We start from the raw sequence: 26,163 nt of genomic DNA, 5'->3' as shown, positions 1-26,163 counted from the left end.
TCATCCTGAAAGATATGACAAGCTATTATTAGTTACAAAATAAGGACAGAATCTCTGAAAAAGAAGTAATTTACATAAGAAAACAACTGAGAAGTATGATAGCTGCAGTAAAATATTAATAGATTTAGTAGTTAAATTCTAGTCTCCTAGAAAATAGAGCATAAAGAGAAAATTAAAAGATAAAATTACAAGAGATCCAACAGCCAACTAGTATGAATTACAGAAAAAGAAATGATCAAATAAGTAATACAAAAAATTCTCTTAAGAACCTAGTTTCCATCTGAAATGACTCATTTAAGGCCCACTACACTGATTATAAAAAAAAAAAAACCCGTATGAAGGTATATATCATCATAGAATGACAGTACACTATGGATTAAAATGAAAGATAAACAAAGTTTCCAAAGAATAGAAATAGTTGACCTGCAATATGAAATGGGAATTTAAATAGGATTTTTAAAAATAGCAATACCGGAGATAGAAGATGCTGGAACAGTGACTTCAAAAGTTGGGGAGTGGTGGTAGGGAAACATTTTCAGCCTAGAATTTTATAGCTGAACTATTAGTCAGTGTGAGAATAAGATGTAGACATTTTTCAGCATCAGGGATTCAGAAACTGTCTCTCATGCACCTTTTCCTGGAGAGCTGTTAGAGAATGTGATCCACAAAAATGATAGTAAACCGAGAAAGTGAATGAGAATGTCCAGAACAACAGCTGTGCAGTAGCTGGTTTGGACTGAAGCATGAAGACTGAGGACTCCATGAAGGATGTCTCCAAGAAAAAATGGAACCATTTCTATTAAATTTATTAGATGATTTGAGAAATATTACAAGTTTTTTACATATCTGATGGAGCATGAGAAGCATTAGGGATTGGTACATTAAGCAAATGAGAAAAAAGGACATTCATTCCTCAAAAAAAGTCCTATGAGAAAAATTATTCTTCTTATACTCTTTGGCTCATCATTGGACAATATTTTCAAAGTCGTTTGTTAAATTCAACCAATAGTTGCATGCCTACTGAGTACCAGACATGGTATATATTTCAGTGAACAGAGCAAAGTCATTGTCCCCAAGGACATACATATTTTCAAATTAAATATTACCAGATGATGATTGTTATGGAGAAAAATCAAGCTGGGAAATTGGGACAGGGCATGTGAGCATGTTGGTGGTTAGGTTTTTATTTTAAGTAGGGTGGTTTCAAAAGGCTTAAGATGGGATTTGAGTAGAGGTTGAAGGAAGAAGAGGAGCAAGCCCTGCTTAAATTTGGTACGTGTTTCAGGTAGAGAGAAAGCAAGTATAAAGGGCCAATGATAATAGCATTCTTGACATCTTTGAGGAACTGTATAATGAACAACAGGAGAATTGGTGTCAGATAAGGTTAGAGGGGCAGAAGGGCCAAATTATTTAGTGCTTTGTAAGACATTGAAAGAATGTTGGCTTTTAAACTAAAGATTTTGAGAAGTGGGATAATTTGGCTGATCATTGTTTTAAAAGGATTACACTGGCTATGGTGAGGAGAGATTTAAGGGGGCAAGGACAGAATTAGGCTGTTTTCAATAATTTAAGCAAGAAATAGTGGTGGCTTAGACTGGAGTGCTAGAGTGCTAACATAGGAGATAATATGTCAAATTTCTGTATATTTTGAATTTGGATTCAGTGCTTGAAATTGTGATATATAGATTTGCTGTTATATGAATTGTATGAGTTAGGTATCAATAACGCTAAGATTTTGGGCTTTCTGGTTACTAAGAGTATCTGGAAGGGTAAGATTGAATTTACTGAGGTGGGAAAGACTGGGAAGATGTGGTTTGTTAGGTGTGTTTAGGGAATTGGTAGTTAAGTTTTGGCCATACTGAATTTGAGATCTTAAGAGTAATGTAAACACTATTTTATGATAAAATTAGATTGGGCATGGTAGGAGAAGTAAGGAGGATTATAGTGTGTTTACTTGTAACTGTCTAAAATTGATAAAGCTGCGTAGACCTGTGATTTTAGAAGGCATCCCGTAATCCTCCAGTCACTGTCATGACAGACAGAGAGGGTCCTTGCACTTCACGCCTTCTCAGAGCTCCTTAGTTCCATTAGCTCTGTCAGCATGGGCAGCATGGACGCTACACAGTTAGAGTGAGTTTGCTTCTGAAATGAGGGTCATGAGTAAATCTGCGCTTACTAAGACCACATTCTTATTGTCTTGTGGGACTCCAGTCACATGTATGGTACACTCTTTGATTTTGTCACACTGGTCCCTGAGATTTTGTTCATTTTCTTTCAGCCTATTCTCTGTTCTTCAGACTTTTCATTATGTTCATTTTCACTAATTCTTTCTTCATTTATCTCCCATTTGCTGCTAAGCCCATCCAGTGAGTTACTTCATTTAAATTATTATGCTTTTCTAGAATTTTCATTTTTCCATTTCTCTGCTGATTTCGTATCAGTTCACTCACTAAGAACCTGTTTTTATTTAAGTTTTGAATAAATATGTAATAGTCCATTTAAAGTGTTAGTTGAGTAAAACACTGGACCATTTTGGTGTCGGTTTCTGTTAAGTATGTTTTTCTTTGAGTCATACTTTCCTGTTTCTTGAATGTCTAGAGAGTTTTTATTGAGATTTGGACATTATGGATGATGCATTATAGAAACTCTGGATTCTTTTATCTTCCTTTGCAGACCGTTGATTGTTCTAGCAGGCAGTTAAATTACTGGCTGATTACCTTGATCTTGTGTAAGCGTGGTTTTACACTTTGAGAGGGATGACCTGTGGAAAGCCCAAGATATTTCTCAAGCCTCTAACTTGATTGGACTCAACTTCTAAACTCTTTATTTGTTGAAAGATTTTATGAAGGCTTGGTTTTAGGCTTTATTAGGACAGGCAGAACTTACTCCTAGTTCTTTCCTTCAGGATACGGCCTTTCTGGTTTCTCAGGTAGGAGTCTGGGGAGGTGAACAGTCTCTTTCCTTGCTGGCTCAGCTGTTTGACCTCTAGTTTTTCTCTTCCATTGTCAACTTCATAGCAGCTGCTCTCTTTAAGTCTTATACAATCTCATCTTGGGCATGTACAGCCCAGGGATTGGCTATGGACTTGTGAGGAATTCACTTGTTCTATATCTTCCCTTCCTTCTTTACCCCCCACTCTTCAGCCTTACCTGCACAGCCCCCTCTATTCCAGTGCCCTGCTCCATGGACTCCAGCTACTCAGTAGTTTCTCACCCTGATTTCTGCTTCCTCAGCTCAAAGAGACTCTTGTACTCTGCTTAGTCTCCAGCGCTCCATGCCAGTTATCATGAAATTGTCTGCAGACAGAGAAGCAAGGTGATGGTGGTACTCTCCAAAGGACTGTAGAATTTCTCTGCCTGTAGTCCAGTGACTGAATACAGTTGCCTCATATTTTTCTGTCTCGTTTTATAGTTTTTGGTGTCAGGGTTAGTCTGGTACCTATTATTCTGTCATGACTGAAAGTCACCTTTGTTTCAGCTTAATATTTTTTTATCCCCAATTGCAATTTTTTGTATATAGTTAGAAAAGGGTATTTGTAGATTGTTTTTGAACATCGATGCATTTTAAGAGAGAGTGCTTAACACCTAATATCAGACATTTTTATTAAAGAGTATGAGTTTATAATGATGTTCACTTGAACTAAGTAAAATTTCCTAAAGAAATAGCTTTTCTTGGAGTTAGACTTTTAAATTAAAAAATGGATGGATGGATGGATGGATGAGTGGATATCCAGATAGATGTATATTAAAACTACCTAGAGAGCTTTAAAAAATATTGATGCCTTAGTCCTACTTCACACTGGTTAATAAGGATATTAAATTACATCGTGGGTATCAAGATTTTTTTTTTACAGTATTTTAAGAATACTGGTAAAACATCCCAGATGGTTTTTGTTATTCAGTGAAGGTTGAGAACCACTACTTTAGAAGAACCTTTGCCAAACGGATTTTTTAGGTTTTCTTTCTGTAAATTTTTCTGAAGTTAAAATAGGCTTGCAGATAAGATCCAAATAGCTGGTAGAAATGACGTGTAAATTTAAATCTACCATCAGTCCTCTCAGGAAGCTAGATTTAGAACTGTAGCGACAAATCAAGATTTCCTATCCAAGCAAATAGTTTTCATGAGGTACATTTGTCATCACAGAAAAAGCAGCTTGTTTAATGATCTTCATTCAGTATGCATTCAGCTCTTTTGTTTAGTAGATATTTGCCCACCAAGTACGAGGTACCATACAGGTAATGACTATACCATAATAAAAATACCATAAGAAACTATACCATAATAAAAAAAGCTTGGAGTCTTATAGTTTATATGAGACTTGAGATTGAACATATGGTTCAATAGTAGTTCATTTCAGTGATATCTCCAAAATGGAGTTAATTCATTTTGGTTTTGCTGGAGAAAAAAAGCCTTGTTTATTTTAATATCATAGTTTGTGGGTTTGTCAGACTATCTGAGGAGCTCATAGGCTCATTGAGTCAGTCACCTAGCAGAATCATTGCTATGGCTAGAAAGAGAAGAATTGGATATGGCCAAGAGTTAGCTTGAAGGAGGGGAATATCAGGAGAGGAGATTTGAGAAAGAAACATACCATTCAACATGATCACTTATCCATTTGGCAAAGGGACATAACAGGTTGAAATGTATGTTAGTAAAAATGTTAATTGGTAAAATTATTACAAAAGTAAATACCCTGTTGGTTGGTCATTTTCCTTTGCAGCAATGGAAGCCTGCCTCTGATCATCTGTGGTTCATCTCTGATCTCTGCATGGCTGATTCCCGTCTTTGAGATCTTAGCATAAATGTCATCACTCTTAAGAACCTTTTTCTCTGTACCCAGTCTAGAATTTTTAGCTATTCTTGTCTTCTCTATCACATCACTCTTTTTAAACTTTTGTTTTCTCATTAATTGGAATGTAAGGAATAGAAGAGGAGCCTGTTTTTCTTATTTACTGTGGTGTCCATAGCCTTTAATACTTCCTGGCATCAGTAACGACTGCACACTTTTAAAAAGGTTTAAATCACAAGATATACGTAGGGAGAAGTACCTAAAAATGCAATATAAAGAATAACTAAAATATCTTTAAAAATCTGGATTGTTTTTGTTTTTGTTTTTGTTTTTACCTACTTGGTAAATGGAAAAATGAAAAAAAAAATTGCTGGAACACTAAATGATATCATGATCCAAGAAAGTTTGGCAACCTCTTGGCTATAGTTTACTCATTCTATTATTGATAGTAATTTGTGTTGTTTGGGCTAGTATAAAAGATAAGAATATTTCTTTAGGTCTCCTGGGATACATGCATGTGTTTCTTTAGGATATGTATTTTAGATAGGAATTTTTTGGTTATATTTATTTTTTAACTATAGATTCAGATTCTTTGTGGTACAGGTTTTATATTTCTTGTATCAGTTTTGCAAAGTTATATTTTTAAATAAATGACCATTTTATTTAAATTTTTCAATTTCTTGATATTAGATGTCAATATCTTTTTAAAGTCTTCAGATCTGTAGTGATTGTGACCTCTTTTTAGTCCCTGATATTAGTTATTTATACCTTCTCTGTTTTTCTTGATCACTCTTTTCACAGATTTGTCAATCTTAGTCTTTTCAAAAAACCAAGTTTTGGCTTGATGTCCACTAAGTTGTATATTTTCTCTGCTTTATTTTCTTTCTTTATTTTAATTCTTTCTGTTTACTTTCTTTGGACTTATTTTACTTTTTTCTACCTTCTTGAGATGAATGCTTACTGAATTTCACCCCTTTTTTCCTAATAAATGGTAATTTCCTATTAAGTATTCCCTTAGCCCTATCTCATATTTCGATACAAGGTATTCTAATAGTTCAATTCAAAATATTTTTTAGTTTCCATCGTTTCTTTTTTGAACAGTGGATAGGTGAAAGACTGCAGTTGGCCCTTAAACAGCATGACAGTTAAAGATGATGACCTGCCATGTAGTTGAAAATCTGTGTGTAACTTTTGACTTCTCCAAAACTTAACCATAGCAATCTCTCTGATTCTACTGGGGATTGGTTCCAGGACACCCTGCAGATACCATATTTGAAGATGCTGAAGTGCGTTAGCTACAGTGGTGTAGAACAATGCATGCAGTCAGCCTTTCACACCCACAAAGTCCCAATCAATTACCACAAATGCTGTTTTCAGTCTTTAGTTAGTTGAGTTCACAGATGCAAAACCCAGGGTTACAAGGGCCAACTATATATTTGTTGAAAAAATCCACATATAAGTGGATCCCCACAGTTCAAAGCCGCGTTGTTCAAGAGTCAGCTATAGTTTTTTTTTCTTAACTTTCAAACACATGGAAAATATCTTTTTTCTTAATGGAGTTTTAATCTAATTGCATTGTGGTTAGAGAAGGTGGCTTGTATAAGTTCAGTCCCTTGACTGAATACTTTATTAATAAGTTTCAGTGAATTTTGTTTTAGTTTGTCTAAAATATCTTTATTTCGCTCTTGTATTTGAAAGATATTTTTGCTGTGTGTAGCATTTTATGTGTAGACTGCTGTTATTTTTCATTAGCACATTGGCTTTGTAAGCACATTTCCTTTTTGCTCTTAAGAGGTCAGCAAACTTTCTACATGTAATTCTTTTGCAGGTAACCTATCTTTGTTTTCTGACTGCTTTTTAAGATTCCTCCTTTGGTTTGATTTTCTCAATTTTTGGATTGTGTGTTTTAATCAGTAATCTTTCCAGATAATATAGCTGTTCCCTTCTTGTTTCTTCTGAAACTCCAATTAGATGTGTGTTAGATCCCCTCACACTGTTCTCCATGTCTCTTAACTTATGTGTTTTTCTCATTTTTTTTAAGTCCAAAACGCAAAACAGAGGCATTTTCTTCTGAACAATCTCAGTTCAAGTTATTCTCTTTAACCATGTGAAGCTTCCATTAAAACCCATCCGTTGCATTTAAAAACTTAAATCTGCCAGTTTACCTTTTCCCTTTAAAACACTTTTTGTTTTGAGATATGAAATTATAGGTTCACAGGGTGTTGCCAAAAAAAATTAAAGGTCCTTTGTATTCTTTACCTACTTTTTGCCTGCATATTTACTCGGTTTCATCCTTTAAATATAATAAGCATAGATATTTTTCCTCTATTAATGGATCTTTTCTTCCTTTTTGTTTTTCTGTTGGTTTTTGTTCAAAGTGCCATATTTCCTTAGATATGGCTATTTTAACCTATGAACTCATTTTCCTTGAAAAATTTTTTTTTTTTTTTTTTTTTTTTTTTTTTTTTGGTCTAGAATTATGATGCTTTCTCAATAAAGGATTAAATTTCCTTTTGTCAGTGCATGGAAGCACTGCCTGGTTGGGACCATTGAATTTCCAGAATGGAGTTGGTTTGGATTACCAGATGATGGGCACTGTGTCTAATACTCCACATGCGGAGTTCTCTGAGGCTGCTGCTTCTGAGGGTCCTTCCTGCCTCTAGCCCACAGCTTTGCTTTAACTTCCCTGTAGTCCTTTAGGGGTGGTGGAGGGCACAGCCATGCATCAAGGTCCAGGTCTTTTAGGTCTCTGTCTTCTGGCAGCATAGGTATATATTTGTGAAACTCTTATCACAATGAATAATAGCGAACATACTTATCCCCTAAATTTCACCATCAAACTGGAAAGATATTTTTGCTAGACAACAAATTCTATGCTGACAGTTTTCTTTTAATACTCTAAAGGTGTTGTTCCACTATCTTTATTACTCTGTACATGAGGTATCTTTTTCCCTCTAGCCACTTTTAAGATATTTTTCTTTATTACTGACTTTAAGCAGTTTGGAAACAACATAGTTTAATGTAATTTTTAAAATCTTGTGCTTGGAGGATGTTAAGCTTCCTCGATCTGTAGGTTTATGGTTTTTATCAAATTTGGAAAATTTTACTCCATTATTACAGTTTCTTCCAATTTTTTTTTCTCTTCTGTCTCCGCATTCGGAGATGCCAATATACACCTATTAGTGTTATTACAGTTGCCTCAGAATTTACTGTTCTATTCTTATTCCCTCCCTTTTTTTTTCTGTTTGATTTTAGATGGGATTAACAGCAGATTATAGCTACAGAAGAAAAGATAAGTGAATTTGAAGACAGCAATAGAAAGTAACAGCCTGTTCTACTAATGAAGTCTTATGTAACTGAAATATCAGCTGATGTCACTGTGTGCCCCCTTTAAAGTTAGCTTTTGTTCTCTATTCTATTTATGCAAGAATCCTAATATCTTCCCTAAGCTTTCTCAAAATTTCCACCCTTTTAGCTTCTCATCATGGTTGCTCAGAGTTCCTACTCTTCTTCAACTCTTCCTGAACTCTTGCTGCTATTAACATCACCCCTGCATATAGAGCCTTAAATGAGGAACCACAGCCTCATTTAAAAATGTTCTCAAAACACTCTTATGAAGTCTTTATGTGCATAGAAGGCTTTGTGTCTTTGTTGCAGGATTGAGGTTTTATATTCTAACAAGGCAAATTATTTAAAAATATTACTAAAAATAGCAATCGTAACTAGCATTAAGCCCCCTACTTTGTTTTTATTAAGCAAAGTACTGTGTTTATTAAGTGCTTTGTGTGTTTTGACCTATTTAATTCTTGGAATAGTCCTGTGAGATAAATATGATTATTTCAGATTTATCTGCCAAACTGAGACACTGAGAGGGTTTTCCAGATTACTCAGCTATTACTGTGAAGACAGTAATACCTACATCATTAAGTTTGTCTAAAGATTAAATGAGAGCGTCCACATGACACGTGTTCAGTGCCTGAAAATATAGTAAGTTCTCAAAACAGGCTAGCTTTCGCTAGCTATAGATTGATAAATGTTTAAATAAAATAAGATGTTTGGGATTTTTTTCAAAGTAATCGAGAATAGAGTGGGTAGGTGTTTCGACAAAATCAACTATAAATGGATACTTTTTGAAAGTGGATGATAGGTTCAGTGGAATTGAGCTTCTACTTTAATGTATGTTATGTAATTTTTTAAATGGAATAACAATTTTAAAAGAAACAGAATTACTACTTTACCAACCAACTTTTTTAAATGTTACTTTTAGATATTCACTTTGGATACAAACTAAGATGATATATTTCTCTAGAAGTACCAGAGTAAAATCTTATCAGTTGTTATACACACTGACAGTTATTAAGCATGATATTTGGCAAGCAGAGTAGCAGCCCTGTGCAGCTTAGGACTTAATATAATAAGACTCTAAATGTGCATTCAGAAGCCATAGTATGACATTATTAGCTAAGTGATCACAACCTTTTTAAAAAAAACAATCCTTTTATTATTCATCTCATATTCTTAGAGAACCATATTTTCAAAAACATCTTAGCAAACTGCAATTAAATAATATATTTCTCAATAAGAAAAAAATATAAGCATGAGGATTAATTTTATTCAAAACCAGATAACCAATGGTATATTTATTATACTGAGTTTCTATAATTCTAGCCAAAAGCACAGAAAGTCTTACTTTTAACCAGTCCTAACTAAATCATGGGCCAATATAATTTTTACTTAGACATTTTGGAATACTGAAAATAGCTCATTATGACAGAAGCCTACATTAAGAATCCCTACTTCATATGCAAGATTAAAATCTAAGAAATTGCTTTCATGTATTTACATATTAACCTCAATTATGCTTGCCCCACTTATTAGTTATTCTTCCCATTTCTGAAGTATTTCAACTATAATTTTGATTAGTTAAAAAAGAAAATGCAGCGTTTGTTCTCTTAGCTAAGAAAATCAGAAGTAGTTTGTAGGCAAAACTACTTCCATGTTGTTTTTTCGGTGACCTTTTTTTTTGAATCTGCCTTAGCTAGACATTCAATTTCTAGGTCATACCATGGACCTTACTTTAACTGAAGCCCTCTAAACTCCTAAATAACCGAAGGTGCTGATGTCTTTGACAAAGTTCATTGTTCAAACTTGTTTGTTGAGCTGTACCAACTAGTACTGTACCCTGATAATCTTGTCTGAGCCACTCTTAGAGTTCTAGCTGGTCTGCCCCTTCTCTCTTCAGATAATTTTTTTTTTTGTCTGATCATTGTCCTAGAATGCATGTCTGATTATTACGCCTTGGTGAGAATTCTTCAAGAGTTTCCCATTACTGAGAAAAGAAAATCCAACAATTAGCATGGTATACCCGGCCCTTCACAGTCTAGTTCTGGATTTTATTAGTTATTGTCTCATATTTTGACCTTTGCATGGCTTTCTTTGGCTGTATTAAAGTATTTGTAGTTCCCCAAATATGCTTCTACATTTAGCATAGGATAGTACTGTTCTGACTTCTCTGTCAAGCTTTCCTTGGTATTGAGACAGACTTAATTTAATTTAAACACTGTGTTCTCGTTGCAGACTATATATGCCTCCATTGTAGCTCTGTCAGTGTCATATCATTTCATATTTCTGCCTATTTATTATGAGAATATGAACAATAATGGATTTTTTTACTCTTGTATTCCTAACATATAGAAGAAACTAAAACATTTGACTTAATGAGCAATTTACACAAAGGATATAAAACTAGCAAAGAAAATTATTCTACCTTCCTAGTAACCAAAAAATTAGTCTTTACTATCAAGTCTTAATTTTTTTCACTATTATAATATTAGAAAATCTTAACATATACTATTCATGTTGACAAAGTTACAATAAAACTGGTGTCGATGATATTTTTAATTGATATAACTTGGAAAATTTTGATAGTATGTAGCATCTAAAACTGAAAAATTATTTTAAGCAATGATTGTAAAAAGAATAAAGTCAGATGCAAAATAGCATGTACTTTATGATTACACTTGCATCTAAAATGCATAATAAAAAGACTAAGGAACTATATATTATAGTGGTAACAGTGATTTTATGATGTTGGAAATTAGGGTGGTTTTCTCACCTTTGAAAGTATTTTCTATAATGTGGTCATATTTTATGATTTAAAATGTATACAACTTATGCCAGCATTTGGATTTTTAAAAAGTAATCCTGAATCAAAATGCTAATGTAAGAGCACTTGAACAATTTTTTGAGTAATTTTTTTTGTCTTACAATGGTTTCTCAGGGACAGGTCAGATGGGAAGGTGTTGGTAGTTAAAAACTGCTGTTGGTATGTGTGGCCAGCATGGAATGTTGATCATTTAAGTAAGATTTTAAAATTTACTCATGTAGCAGTTCTTCATTTCCAAAATCTTAATCATAGATTTCCTGTTTTAAATGTAGTTTTTGTTTTGGTTTTAAGGTATCAGTTTTTGGAAGAAGCTTTTCAAAACCAGAAAGGTGCAATTGAGAATCTACTGGCTAAGCTACTTGAGAAGAAGAATTATGTTCATTTTGCAGCTACTCAGGTGCAGAATAGGTAAGTATGTTGCCTTAAAACCATAGTTTTATTTTAAGGATTTAAACACATTGGGTCCAGTTTACTTTTGTTTTTTAATATTAAACATATATAGAAAACATTATTTTTTTTGGAGGAGTAAATGGTATAAGTTTGAGTTTGGATTATAATATCAGTTAATTAAGTAAAGTTTAATTGACCAAAATTTTGAATACATCTTTAACTATTTAATAATTAATAAGAGTTGATTCACATGGCAGTGTCATATTTTTGTATATGTGTGTCGTACATATTTTGTATATGTGGTCCTGAATCTGTAGAGAAGTAGAACGAAAAGTTTATGGTTTATAAGATTGCAAAAGGTTGGGGAGATTGATGATTTCATCATAAAAAGCTGTAAAAAAAGCATTAACATCTCCAACGATACTTCCCCTTTTAGACACATTCTTTGATGACCTGTCTCCATTTTTTAATGTGCATTCATTTTTTTCTTTCTTCACAAATGAACATGCTTAAATCCAATGAGAGTCTGACCGTGGCTATTTTCTGCTTTCAGCAAGCTTAATGATTTCAGTCTTCGGGAAAATCATTTTAAGTTTGAGTCCCATGTTTTTTATCACTGATAACCAGCACTCTCATTTTCTTAAAATGTTTTCCACTCACTTGAATAAGAAAAGGACAGAATTGAATAAAATTTTCAAATAAGTGCCCAAACAAACCCTGATACACAAAGGAGGGAAAATTATTATTATGACCGAGTGTATTAAATTTACTCAAATTTGAATTTGGCAAATGAAAGTCAGTTTAGGGGTTGAAAGTGTGGGTTATAGTTTGTACAGAACTAAAGTGTATAAAAGTTGAAGCCTTCTTTTTATGGTTGATTAACATTTTACTTATTTATATTGGTGGGATTTCCCCCTTTCTGTTTTGTTAATAGTAGCAAGATATCAGCTGTTTTATTTTTGCAGCCAAAACTTACATAACCACAATGGGAACTTAACTTATTTCTGAAACATCTAACAGCTATTTTAAAAAATGGATTGAAAGTGTTTCATGCCCTCAACTGTATGTAATAGGAAACCATTTTGAGAAGAACGCATGAAAGGGGGGATATATCAGAACCAACATTTGAAGTGGATAAGTTATAAGTGAAAATAAATGCTTCTAAGCTTAATTCCTACTTTTCAAAAGATAATTGTTGATTACAACATTGTTTTTTTGCACTTTGTTCTTGAAAAGCATTAAGATTAAGTAGAACCAATATGCCAGATTTGGTAGTAACCAGCAATCCCCAATGTCAGATGTTTATATATCACATGTCATAGGAACTAAAGGAGATTGCTATCTAGATTAATAAACTGGCCTTTATGAACTTAATTTAAAATGGCTAAATATTTAATCCATTCTTTTGTCTATATACATACATTGTTTGTACCGAATCGAGTGGTCAGGTCTGCTGAACCATAGTTGTACATTTTGACAAAAATTTACTTACTCAGTTAAGTGTCCAGTTGGATGAATTTCTGTAACAGTTGATTCAGAGATGTAGGTTAAGTTGATAACCTAATGATGCATTTCTCTTATTCAGGATAAAAGAAGTAAATGAGACTAACAAACGAGTAGAACAGGAAATTAAAGTGGCCATTTTCACCCTTATCAATGAAATTAATAAGAAAGGAAAATCTCTCTTACAGCAGCTAGAGGTATGGTTCAAAGCCCAGATCGAACAAAAATTGCTTCTCTTGCTCCTTAGCTATTTTTAATGTTTATTAAAAGCTCTTTTAGATTGGCGGTGTGTGGGGGTATGGAAGTAAACTAAAGAAAAATTTTTTTCATGTTCTATTAGTAAATACTTTTTTTTTTGAGTTAGTTACTTTGCACCGCCATTTAATACCACTGATTTTAGCTGTGCAAATTAGGAGATAGTGTTGTCCTCTTACCAATGAAAGAATTATTACTAGAATGTGATGTAATGAAGACAAAGCTGACCCAAGACCTTGCCCCACCATAGGTCCACGTTAACTTTTACATATTTGTGAGTGTATATTGGGAGTCCGCTTGAGTCATTTTGTGGTTCATTTTATTTTTAAAATATTCTATAGTTTTGCTAAAAACGCTGCTTATTTTGAAATTTATAAACTTTAAACTTACTGATATTTTTTTTGTATTAGGTCTTTGTTTTGCATATTTTGAGATAATATGTAACTGTAAATTTCTAGATGAGAATCCAGTCAATTTGTGAAATCCAAATTAAGTTTTAATCAGACTCATCTCTACTGACCACAGTTGATTGGTTCTCAAAATTTTGTGCTCTTAAGTTGGCTCAGATGATACAGGGTTGTTGTATTTTCTGTACCATTGAATAGTAACAATTTAAACTATGTGAGTATTTGATTAATTTCATTACTATTAACCTCAAGTTTTCCATAGTAGACTTTTTTCTGTTTCATTTCTTTGTAGAGCACTGTAGAAATATTAGACACATAGTTACATACAAATGAAAGAAATTATATCAGTGGAGTGTGAATTCCATCTTTCCATTGAGACTCAATTGTGAGGAAAAGGTACTCTAACACATATTGTTAAAGCTGAAGTCTCTTGCCTGTTGTACATCCAGCTAGTTGCATTTAACCCTAATAGCTTTTTGTTTACAAGAGGACTGTGTGACTAGAGAGAGCACTGAGCAAGCGATGAATTTTGACACTTTTAAACTTACTGTAAATACATTTTAACTATAGGTTTAAAATAATGTTATTAAACCATTTCAAGGACTTTTGAATTAAAAGCTGCCTCTTAATGCTAAAATATACATAATTACCTCATGGTAAATCTGCCACATACTTCTAACATGCTGATAATCTAAACACTAGATGTTTTCCAGTGTAATATCTTCCTAAACTTTGTAAAGTAACATTTTTCTTAAGTTTTATAAGCGGGATGATTTCCAGGGAAGTTGTCAAACTTCTGTCAGCGAAATACTGTTATCCATTGATTTATGTTGTAAAACGAGCAACTTGTTTCCTTAGGGAAAAAACTGTCCAGCAAACCAAGTTGAGTCATTTTTGTAAAAAAAAAAGTGGCTAAGAATGAAGTACATAGGTTGTTTGGCTTGCTGAATGTTGACGTACATAGGGTTATCAGCTACCCCTTCTGGGGGTTTTAGTTCCCAGAAAGCAGTTTATTTTTTCCTTTATAGCATTTCCTCCAAGTTAGTCTTTCCTTCAACTCTAACTTACTTGCTTGTTCTTTATGAACTTTTGTCATATTAAAAGGTTCCCTAGCCCCTACTCATAGAGCTCTGGAATTTATGTTTCTCATTTTGGCTTCAGTATTTAAAAGAAGAGATTTCAGCGTCAGCTTCACGTCATACCAGTAGGTGGCACTGGTAACAGAAAGTCGTCTTTGGCTTGAAAGATGTAGAGTTAGGATTATATAAAATTATTTCTAAAGGTCAGCTCATTTTGCCATCGACACTGTATATTGGATTACCCTCAAAGAAAGACTATTTTTAACAGACATTTCACCTTTTGAAGGATAATGTCCTTTTTAGCTTAAGGAACTAAGGTTTAGTCCTGCTTTTGTTAGTGACTTTTCCTTTGATCATAGGCTCTTTAAATAACGAGAAGCTTGTTAACTTATCTCATTTTTAAGAAGAAGTGTAGGTATTGTGTTTATTTGCAGTAGAAATTGAGTTGATTTTTTTTCATATAGAATTCTTCAGAGAACCTCTTGTTCTGTTTCAGAATGTTACAAAAGAAAGACAGATGAAGTTAATACAGCAGCAAAACGACATCACAGGCCTTTCCAGGCAGGTGAAGCATGTTATGAACTTTACAAACTGGGCAATTGCGAGTGGCAGTAGCACAGCACTGCTGTACAGCAAACGACTGGTGAGACACACCGCATCTCTGTTTTTCTTTAAATTGACTTTTTAAATTTACATCCAATGAACTGTTTAAAGGTGCAGATTTTGAATTTTAGCAAATGTAATCAACCACCACATCAAGATATAGAAAATCTCTGTCACCCACAAAAGTATCCTTGTTTCCCTCTCCTCCTCACTCTAGGCAACCGTTAATCTGATTCAGTATTTTCTAGAACTTTAAAAAATGGAATCATACAGTATTTACTGTTTTAAAGCTACCTAGTATTATAATGTGGTTTATAATCAGAAATGGCAGAAATTCAAGAATGTGCATTTGATTGCTAATGTAGTCTTTTTTAAATACTCATTTGAGACTGACACTGTGGGGCTACATGAGCTTTTATGTCTTTATATTATATGTTTTCTCAAGTGATATTTAATTTTAAGACTAATGTAAATTTCCTCCTTTTAGATTACTTTTCAGTTGCGCCATATTTTGAAAGCACGATGTGACCCTGTCCCTGCTGCTAACGGAGCGATACGTTTCCACTGCGATCCCACCTTCTGGGCAAAGAATGTCGTCAATTTAGGTGAGAAGTGATTCGTTTTATGACTGTAACTTGGAACACTGAATTAGGAGAGGAAAACATCTAAAGCAAATTTTATATACTTAAAAGTTTTTTTAACTTCACTCTAACATGTAAACTTCTTGGAAAATATAGTCTACATTGGAAACTCAGTTGAATTGTTGTGTTCATTACATCTTTAAGAATGTTGCGAGTCTCCTCTGTATAGTTTTTTAAAATGTGTATCATTTTTAACATTTTCCCCACATTAAAGTTGACATCAACTCTTTCATATTGAAAACTCAGCAAACAGGTCTTTATTCTCTGGGAGAATTTTTAAGGTCCTTAGTAGTTTGTATATTAATTGTACCAAATTGTCCTTTAGAGCAGTGGTCTTTAGCCTTTTTAGCACCAGGGACTGGTGCTCCTATGGGAATCTAATCCCTGATGATCTGAGATGGAGCTGAGGTGGTAATGCCAGCACTGGGGAGTGGCTGCAAATACAGATGAAGCTTCATTTGCTGATCTCCTGCTGTGCGGCCTGGTTCTTAATAGGCCACAGACTGGTACCAGTCCATGGCCTGGGGTTTGGGGACCCCTGCTCTAGAGGAGGGCCTCCAGGATGCTGATGTGTCCTAAAGTCATGTCTTGAGCGGTGTTTGAAAAGTAAGAGTAGCTCTTTTCATATGGAAGAGAAGTGGACTTTGCTTCTGTTACTCCACAGTGTGGACTTGAAGACCATAGGTGAAAGTTGGAGAGACAGACGAATAGCTTAATTTAAAACAAAACCCAAAAAACTTTCTCAATAGCTAGACTTGTGTATAGATTGAGTTAATTCACTCTTAAAGAAGTCAAGTCCTCATCTTTGGAAGCTATAAAGGCAGAGCTAGATAGCCTTCTGTAAAAAATAATCTTTGTATATATTCAGATGCGGCTATAGTCTTAGATCAGGTATCAGCAAACTTTTTGCGTGGCAGGGTAGCTAAGTTTGGTTTTTACATTTTAAAGGGTTATAAAAACAAAAAACATTATATGACAGATCTTATGTGGTTTGAAGATCCTAAAATATCTGGCCCATTATAGGAAAGGTTTGCCAACTCTACCTTAGACCTTCCTAAAATTTGCCTTCTATTTAGATTAGAACAAATGGGCTCTGTGAGAAGTAAGGAAAATTGTCATTTCTAAGGACATAAGTTGTTTATAACATTCACCATTTCCACAGAAGACAGTTTTGTAGCAGTGTAGTACTCTGTCCTGCATATTTAATGAATCAAAGGCATATGAAATGAGCATAGTAATCTTGAGTATCCTTCAGTCTTGTTAAAAGAGAATTGATTTAGACTGACTCGATGGCCCTGTAGTAACATCTCTTTCAGCTCTTTATTTTTCTGTATATCTATGTAAATAAAGAATAAGGGCAAATAATATATTATTCTGAATAATTAGTTATTTGGCTTTGAACTATATTAGGTTTCTAATCTTCATTTTTAAATCTAGCTCTCATCCTTGCTGTACTGTTGGAAATTTTGACTGCTGAGAGTTGTCAGAGAAAAGAAGAAAAGATAGGGATTAATCTACAAAGTAGATGATTTAGTCAATTATTTGCCAATTACTCTCATTTTTTGATTCTTCAGGTAATCTAGTGATAGAGAGTAAACCAGCTCCTGGTTATACGCCTAATGTCGTAGTTGGGCAAGTTCCTCCAGGGACAAACCACATTAGTAAAACTCCTGGACAGATTAACTTAGCACAGCTTCGACTCCAGCACATGCAGCAGCAGGTGTATGCACAGAAGCATCAGCAGTTGCAACAGATGAGAATGCAGCAACCACCTGCTCCTGTACCAACAACAACGACAACAACACAGCAGCACCCACGACAAGCAGCCCCTCAGATGTTACAACAGCAGGTAAATATTATATCACTACATATTGATATAAATTGTGACGACTTTAAGACCACATTCTGTCCTACATAGGTGAGTTACACATTTTAAAGTTCCCACCAGGGACAGAGCTCAAAGGTCAGAGTTTAAATATTTGCTCTGAGTAATGCAGGGATGTTGGGAAAGTGTGAGGAAAGCCAGTGAGTAAATATGTATCATAGGATACAAAATTAACTCACTAGTGCTATGAAGGTACACAAGTTTTTATCCCTGCATACCAGTTTTTTTGTTTGTTTGTTTTCCACATGTCGTTTTGGGCCAAAGAACCAGATTGTTTTTGCCTAATATCTGTTAGGCTTTGTTCAGATTATTTCTATTCTGCTCTCCCAACTCTTATCCAAATAAGAACTATTAATCCAGGGTTGGATAATGCTTTAAACACATCCATATACTCAGAGGAGGGGATTGGGGCTAGAGATGAAGAGAATGACGTTTACTGTTTACTTTATGCCCTTCCAAATCCTAAAACATTTTATAATGGAAAGATAAGTTTATAAAAAATATTAATATATAAATGCAATTTCTACCTTTTGTAGCCTCCAAGATTGATCAGTGTGCAAACAATGCAAAGAGGCAACATGAACTGTGGAGCTTTCCAAGCCCATCAGATGAGATTGGCCCAGAATGCTGCCCGGATACCAGGGATACCCAGGCACAGTGGCCCCCAGTATTCCATGATGCAGCCGCACCTCCAAAGACAAGTATGCCTAGAGTTACGTTTGTAAGAGTCATACAATTTTAAAACTAAAAGACGCCATTTTTCTTAATCAGTTGTTGTTTGGGGGGATCATTGATACTTTGAGAATTTGGTTAATGCTGTATATCTTCCTGTCCTAGAAAAATACACGTAAAGTTTTGTATTTAATTTAAAGCGCTTCTTTGATGCCATTAAATCCATTATGGATTGAGAACCTCCGATCTGGTCCAACCAACTCATTTTACAGAGGAACTTGTTATTATTTACCGACAATCACAGAGATAATGATAAAATCAAGATTAGAAACTTAGTTTTCTGAAATTGTTCCTCTGTTCTTTGAACGTGACATTTTGAATCTAATACATAGAAAAGGACTTTGAAAACAATGAAACTGTGCTTTTTTCCTTCACTTAGTATTGTTCTTTTTAGGATATAGATATGCCTATTTCTAAAAATAAGTGTATTTAGAGACATGTTTCCTAATCTTTGCCTGAACAGTAGTAGATTTTCTTTGTATGGGAGGCATGATTTTAAAAATAGGCTAATTTTACATAGGATTTCTAGTTATAAAATAATACAATTCTGGGAAGACTTTTGAAGAATATGCACTCCCCCTCACATATTGACATTATAAAGTAAAACACATTTTATTCTAGTAAATGAGTCCCAAATACGATAGCAAGTTCTTTCGAAAATTAAAATTTTATACTCCCTTTCCTCAAGGGACTTGAATCTCTCTTCTGTTTCCTCTGTAGAATTTTGTAATACGTATATTTATGTTTGATGAAATTATGATTCTATTGCAATGTTTCTGCAGGAAGAATGTCTAATTTAGAAATTCTTAAATTTCCAATGACAATAAGGCTATTATTATAAGCTTTACAACTTTTTCTTTGGACCAGATTTTCATTACAGTCATTTCTGTATAATTGTTTAAACAACATATATTTACACGATTTAAGAATATTAGGAAACAGAAAAGTAAAATTCTTTTAGATCTACATTTCTTTGAGATAAATGGAGCCTTTCCCCCTTCCTATTTAGTTATATATGTTTGTCTGTTACTTATTTTAGAGTAAGTCAGAATTCAACATCTGTTTTTATTACTAGCTTGTTTTTTGGTTTTTGTTTTCATATGATAATTGAGAATCTCGTTCACAAAAGTATGTATCTGGGAATTCAAAGAATTTTCCTCGGTTCTTTGAACTTTTTCTGGATTATCAAAGCTGAATCTCGTGGTGAACTATCAAAACTATGTTAAACATTTTCTTATTAGATGATAGCTACTTCAGGTCTTGCTAAATTTTTTGTTGATCATCAAGTCTCAGAACCCACTCAGCTATTTGTTACCCAGGTTTTGGAGCCTGGCACCCTCTCAGCAACTTGACAGCTTTACTTCCAATTGTACTTTTGCTTATCTCTCTTAGAACTTTTTTCACCCTGGGGCAATGTGCTAGATAAGATTAGGAATGGGTCAGAGGGTTGCTGTTTTTTGGTGAGAAGGGCAATTGTGAAAGAAGTTGTAGAAAAAAACCTGCCTACAACAGCACATTCTTAGGTAAATTGGATTTTCTTTAGGAGAAAAGTACACATGAAGGTTAAGGATCTGGGAATTTATTTCCTTAGAAAATGTTCACATACCTTTCCCTCAGTAAAGGGAAAGCCTTCAAGTATTACTAGGGCCAGGTACCCTTTTTGGAAGCGTGTAGAAGCTAAAGAAGCAGACTAACTGACCATCTAAAATCATTTCCCTTTTACTTTCAGGGACCCTACAGAAATCTCTGTTAGAATTTTAAATTTTTAAATATTTGAAATTATTTATATGTGTATAGTAATTTGTTTCCCAAAGCTTTTCATCTATACTATCTTAGATGACCCTTATCACAGTCCTCACAATGAGACAGGTATCCATTCTTATTCATTATTATCCACGTTTCTAAATTACTGAAATTATGTGATTTTCCTAAAGTCACACCGCATTAGAATCAGGAATTGATGTCATATTTTTGTTTGTAGAGTTGTCGTTCTTTCTACTGTATCAATACACAATATACAGTTATACAGTTAATTACTTTTATTTTTAAAAAGATGAGTCAAAGAGGAATATAGACTGAACAGCGGTGTTCCTGGTATGGTGTTTGAAAACTCGGGGGCTTCCAGATCAAATCACATTCATCTTTACCCTGAAATAAGATCAAATCACCAGGCTGACAGGTTGAAAATTATTGCCAAGTCTCTTTTTTCCTATATACTACACAAAAATGAATAGAAAAATGAAACGGTTAATTTGAATTATTCTTTTTCCATATAAGTTTGAGAGAGCTTACTTTGTCGTTTCTCAGCCATAGGTTTCAGACACTCGACTTGTGCATCTTTACAAAATTAAAAATTGTTGTCAAGGTTTATTCACATTAGCGTATCCCGGTAGGTGAAGTAATGATAACATCTTCTTTCCTCGCAGCACTCAAACCCGGGGCACGCTGGACCCTTCCCTGTCGTGTCGGTGCACAACACCACCATCAATCCCACCAGCCCTACCACAGCTTCCATGGCAAGTGCAAATCGAGGTCCCACCAGCCCTTCTGTTACAGCAATAGAGCTGATCCCCTCAGTTACCAATCCAGAAAACCTTCCGTCACTGCCAGATATTCCACCCATACAGGTTTGTATTTAAGTTGAACGAGAGATTTAAAACCTTGTGTTAATTAGGGAATTAGAGTGTATGTTTCTGGTGGTTGTTTCTAAATTTAGATGAAACTTTTTTGAAATTTCCGAAGAGAATATTATTTGAATTTTTTAAAGTTACACATAGCACTTGTTAATATTGTAAAGTTGTAAGATGTCAGCTTTGCTTATCTTTCTACCAAACCTTGTGTTAGGTGAGGCACTCCTGGTGTGAGTTTGAATCCAGAAAGGAGACCCAAGACCTAAATATGGTCAGATCTTTGTCAGTTCCTGTTATGCCCAAAGGGAATAGTCAACCCCTTGTGCAAACAGGTTGAACTGAGAAAGGAAGAAGGTGGAGCTTCTAGATACCAGGCGTGGTGGGTACACTGAGAGAGGAAGCAGTGGGCAGGAGTCAGAGTGAAACCTGAAGGGTCTCTAAGGTGTCCTGCACCTTTCACCTGTGACTTTTTACTGAAGAAAATTATTTTTTAGTGCCTTCTGAGATTTCATCACTTCATTTGAATCAAAAGCACTTTATTTTTAAATGTAAATCTAACCTTTGAAGGTTATACTGGGTCACATCCTCATGAGTTACCATGGGAGCAAAGAGAAGTGAAACTACTAAGACACTAGGACCTTCGACACTTTCTGTGACTGCTGTTTTATAGTTTATTGTGTTTAATGGATTTCTAAGAGTTAGTCTTAAAGGACATTTCTATAACTCCAAAATTGTTTCAAAATTGCGAACTCATTGTAAATTCTCTTAATCTGATTGCTTTCCTTATATTAAGAGAGATCTATTTTGGCTAAGCAAATGGTAGTTACGTTGGTGCTGAGAGTACTGGACTATGTAGAATAGAAACTTTTGGTATATATTTATAAAAATATAAAATTCCTAAGTTGTAAGCTTATAATGTATAAAGGATGTTCACAGGCAATATATAAATTTAATGCTTGATTCATCTCATATGATGTATAATATCCCTGTTTTATGGATGAAAGTAAGAGGTTAGTCACTTTCTCGGAGTCACCCAGTAAATGGAAAAGTTGGAATTCAAAGCCAGACTCCAGATTACAAGATCATTTCTCTCCCCATGATTTGTAGATGTGGCAGGGAAATAGTTTGGGATTGTAGGCCTGGAAAGGTATAGTAGTGAGAGTCTGGGCAACCCGAGAGAGGTCTGTACAGTGTTAGAGGAGCCACCCAAGTTTTACTGCGTACTTACTGTATACAAAAGTCCTTCGGCATTAAGCAGAAAAAGATAAACAAGACTTGGTTCCAGTTCTTGAGAAACTTTCAAAGGGAGAAGGAAGGTCGCTAATGTCAAATTTCTAATTTGCTAGGATCACTCTGACCTTGGTTCAGTTCTTTCTCATACAGACCAGATGGTAGAAATGTCAATGCGCCACATTTTTGAAAAGTCGGGCATCAAGGAAAGGGGGGCTCTTATCAGACATTCCTTGTCCTCTTGCCCAGAATAGTTTTGAGGTCAAGACAAGAAGCTCTGGAATATATCCCCTTCCATGTTTAATTTTGTTATGTGGGCTAGGAGGAACAGAATCCAGCCTGTCTCCTATGAACCTTCTCTTCCTTGCAGACCTTATTTTTATTTACTGATTTACTGGTGTCATCTGCTTTTAACAATTGAGATAAAATTTACATACCATAAAATTCAACTTTTAAAAGTGTACAATTCAGTGGATTTTAGTATATTCACAAGATTGTGCAACCATCACCACTATCCAGTTCCAGAACATTTTCATCACTCCAACAAAAACTATCCATTAGAAGTCACTCTCCATTTCTCTCTCTTTCTACCCCTGGAAACCACTAATTCACTTCTGTTTCTGTGGATTTGCCTATTCTGGACATTTTATATGACGGGCATTATACAATATGTGGCCTTCTGAGCCTGGCTTCTTTCACTTAGCATAATGTTTCTTAGGTCCAGGCATGTCATAGCCTATATCAGTACTTAATTCCTTTTTATGGCTAAATATTCCGTTGTATGGTTATACCACATCTGTTCATCAGTTGATGGACATTTGGGGTTCTACTTTTCGGCTACTAGGAACATGTGTGTGCAAGTTTTTATGTGGACATAAGTTACCACTTATCTGGTGGTAAATTTCTAGGAGTGGAATTTTAGAGTCATATTGTGAGTATGTTTAGGTTTTTGAGGAATCGCCCAACTATTTTCCGCAGTGGCTGCACCATTTTATATTTTCACCAGCAGCATATGAGGATTTCAGTTTCTCCACGTTCTTGCCAGCACTCGTTATTGTCACTTTTAAAAGGGATTAGAGGTGGTTACCACAGAAAGCGCAACCATAGTAAGAAGTAACTATCTGAACCAAAAATAAAAAGGAAAGCAAACCTATCGTCTTTTAAAGAATCACTTACTTTTTCTCCTATCCTGTAGTTTCCATGGTATAGTAAAAAGAAACCTGTGGGAGGCTACACAGGAAGCAGACAAGGTAGCATTAACTGTGTAACGCAAACAGGAAATAAATACAAAGGCAGTTTTGGATATTTGTTGCTATATCTTAATACTGATCATTACCGCCATCCACTATAAAGTAGGATTTAATTTAAATAGAATTCTCTTAACCTGAGTTATTTTTTCTTTCTCTCTGCTGCCCATCTCCAGCACAGTGATAATGCATGTTTGTAATTCAGACTTTGAGGACATACATAATGAACCTGAATACTTTTTGAATAGATAAACGAACATTAGATTCTGTTCAGATTAGATTATGGTTAATAGATGTAGTAGTCTAATGATTTATTAATTTTTTGTAAACAGTTTGTATTTGGCATATTAGTAACTTAGTTTGGATACTATACTGTATATTATGAGGTCTTGGGAAGACTGTGTTTCTAATATTCATGTACAAATTTAAATATTAAAGAATACCCATTTCTGTACTATGTTCCCAAAGCTGGCTAAATTAATCAGTCTTCTTACATCTTTGCCAATGTGATTGATAGGTAAAAATGATGTTGATTTCATTTACCATTTCTTTTATTTGTGTGGTTGATTATTTTAAGTTTGTTGATTATTTGTATTCTGTGGATTGTCTTTTTCCTTTTAATTCATAGAAATTATATCACACATATTCCATGTAGCTTTAATTTTATTATTACTACTACTACTACTACTATTATTATTATTCAGGATGCTTAGAAAACATTGGTTTAGTGAATAAAAGAATGCTTTATTTATGGTGGCTCTTCATCCATGTTTAGTGAAACCTGGAGGCCGGTGTTTCAGCTAGCATTTCTTTGTTGGAGATGTAATAGTGTCGTGGAAGCCCTTTTATGTACTTTTGGTTTGCCTCTTTCTAATCTGCCTACTTTTCTAACCTAGACAGTTTTATGTCTCTCTGGCCAGAGACGTAAATTGCAGGTTGGAGAGTATAAAAGAGTGGGAGTAGAGGTAGGTAATATGGGACTTTCATGTTTGGTTGATTCATTTTCTCCTCTTTTATGTTTAGGTGAGCTGTAGCCCACCTTCCATCTGTGGCCCAGATTAGGAGCTGCCCCTCTTCACAAGTCCTCCAGTTGACTTTAGTTGCAGTGAGGGATCCTCCGGTAATTACAGCTTACAAGCAACTCCTTGGCCAATAGCTGTGACCCCTGGGCAGGCACAACTACTAATATGCCTTAATTGTCCCTCTAGGTAGCCCACAGTCTACTTTCACTTTCAGTCCTTTGTGTCTCAGAGACCTTTAATGAAAAAGACTTCATTAATGAGAAAGGCCTATCTACTTTTTAAAAAAATTAAACTATAATTGATATATATGGTGTTATATTAGTTTTAGGTATACAACAAAATGATTTGATATTTTTATACACGTTGAAATGATCACCACAGTAAGTCTAGTTAACATCTGTCACCATACGTAGTTACAAAATTTGGTTTCTTGTGATGAGGACTTTTAAGGTTTACTTCTTAAACTTTCAAATATGCAATAGAATATTAACTGTAGTCACCATGCTGTCCATTACCTCCCCATGATATATTTATTTTATAACCGGAAGTTTGTACCTTTTTATCCCTTTACCCATTTCACACACACTCCATTCATCACTTCTGGCAACAACAAACTTTTCTATATCTGTGAGCTTGTTTTTGTTTTATTTTTAGATTCCATGTATAAGTGAGATCATATGGTATTTGTCTTTCTCTGAGTTATTTCATTTGGCATAATACTTTCTAGGTCCATCCATGTTGTAAATGGCAAAAATTTCATTCTTTTTTTATTCCTGAATAATATTCCATTGTGTATATATATCACATCTTCTTTATTCATCTAGTGATGGAAGTCTAGGTTGCTTCCATATCTTGCCTATTACTAGTAACCTGCAGTGAACATAGGGGTACAAATATCCTTTCAAATTAGTGTTTTTGTTTTCTTTGGGTAAATACCCAGAAGTGGAATTGTTGGATCATTTGGCAACCCTGTTTTTAATTTTTTTGAGGAATCTTCATAGTGTTTTCCATAAAGGCTGCACTAATTTACAGTTCCACCAGCAGTGCACGAGGGTTCCCTTTTCTCCACATCCTTGTGAGCACTTGTTATTTGTTGATATATTGATGATTTTAATTTGCATTTCCCTGATGATTAGCGATGTTGAGCATCTTTTTTTAATATCTGTTAGCCATCTATCTGTATGTGCTTTTTAGAGAAATGTCTGTTTAGGTCCTCTGCCCAGTTTTCAATTGGATTGTTTGTTTTTTTGGTGTTAGGTTGTATGAGTTCCTTATATATTTTGGGTATTAACTGTTTATCGGATATATCATTTACAAATATCTTCTCTCATTCAGTAGGTTGCCTTCTCATTTTGTTGATGGTTTCCTTCATTGTGCAAAACCTTTTTAGTTTAGTGTAGTCCCATTTATTTTTTCATTTGTTGCCCTTGTCCAAGGAGACATATCCATAAAGATGTTATTAAGAGCAATATCAGATTTATTGCCTGTGTGTTCTTCTAGGAGTTTTATGGTTTCAGGTCTTAAACATTTAAGTCTTTAATCCATTTTGAGTTCATTTTTATATATGGTGTAAGAGTGGTCCAA

The 26,163-nt window shown here is 34.4% G+C and overlaps 1 protein-coding gene across 2 annotated transcripts in view; it reads left to right on the top strand.

The window, feature by feature from the left end:
- Positions 1-26,163, top strand: part of TRIM33 (tripartite motif containing 33) — a 94,159-nt gene that overhangs the window by 48,954 nt on the left and 19,042 nt on the right. For both annotated transcript variants that reach the window (XM_039841264.1, XM_039841265.1), the window contains exons 5-11: positions 11,247-11,363; positions 12,931-13,045; positions 15,086-15,232; positions 15,680-15,797; positions 17,408-17,682; positions 18,255-18,419; positions 20,877-21,077. In XM_039841264.1, the coding sequence (XP_039697198.1) occupies positions 11,247-11,363; positions 12,931-13,045; positions 15,086-15,232; positions 15,680-15,797; positions 17,408-17,682; positions 18,255-18,419; positions 20,877-21,077 (1,138 nt within the window). The remainder of the gene's footprint in view (positions 1-11,246; positions 11,364-12,930; positions 13,046-15,085; positions 15,233-15,679; positions 15,798-17,407; positions 17,683-18,254; positions 18,420-20,876; positions 21,078-26,163) is intronic.

The sequence above is a fragment of the Pteropus medius genome, unplaced genomic scaffold (genome assembly GCF_902729225.1).
Source record: "Pteropus medius unplaced genomic scaffold, Ma_sr-lr_union100, whole genome shotgun sequence".
NCBI classification, from domain to species: domain Eukaryota; kingdom Metazoa; phylum Chordata; class Mammalia; order Chiroptera; family Pteropodidae; genus Pteropus; species Pteropus medius.
This window is presented reverse-complemented; position numbering and strand designations above follow the sequence as displayed.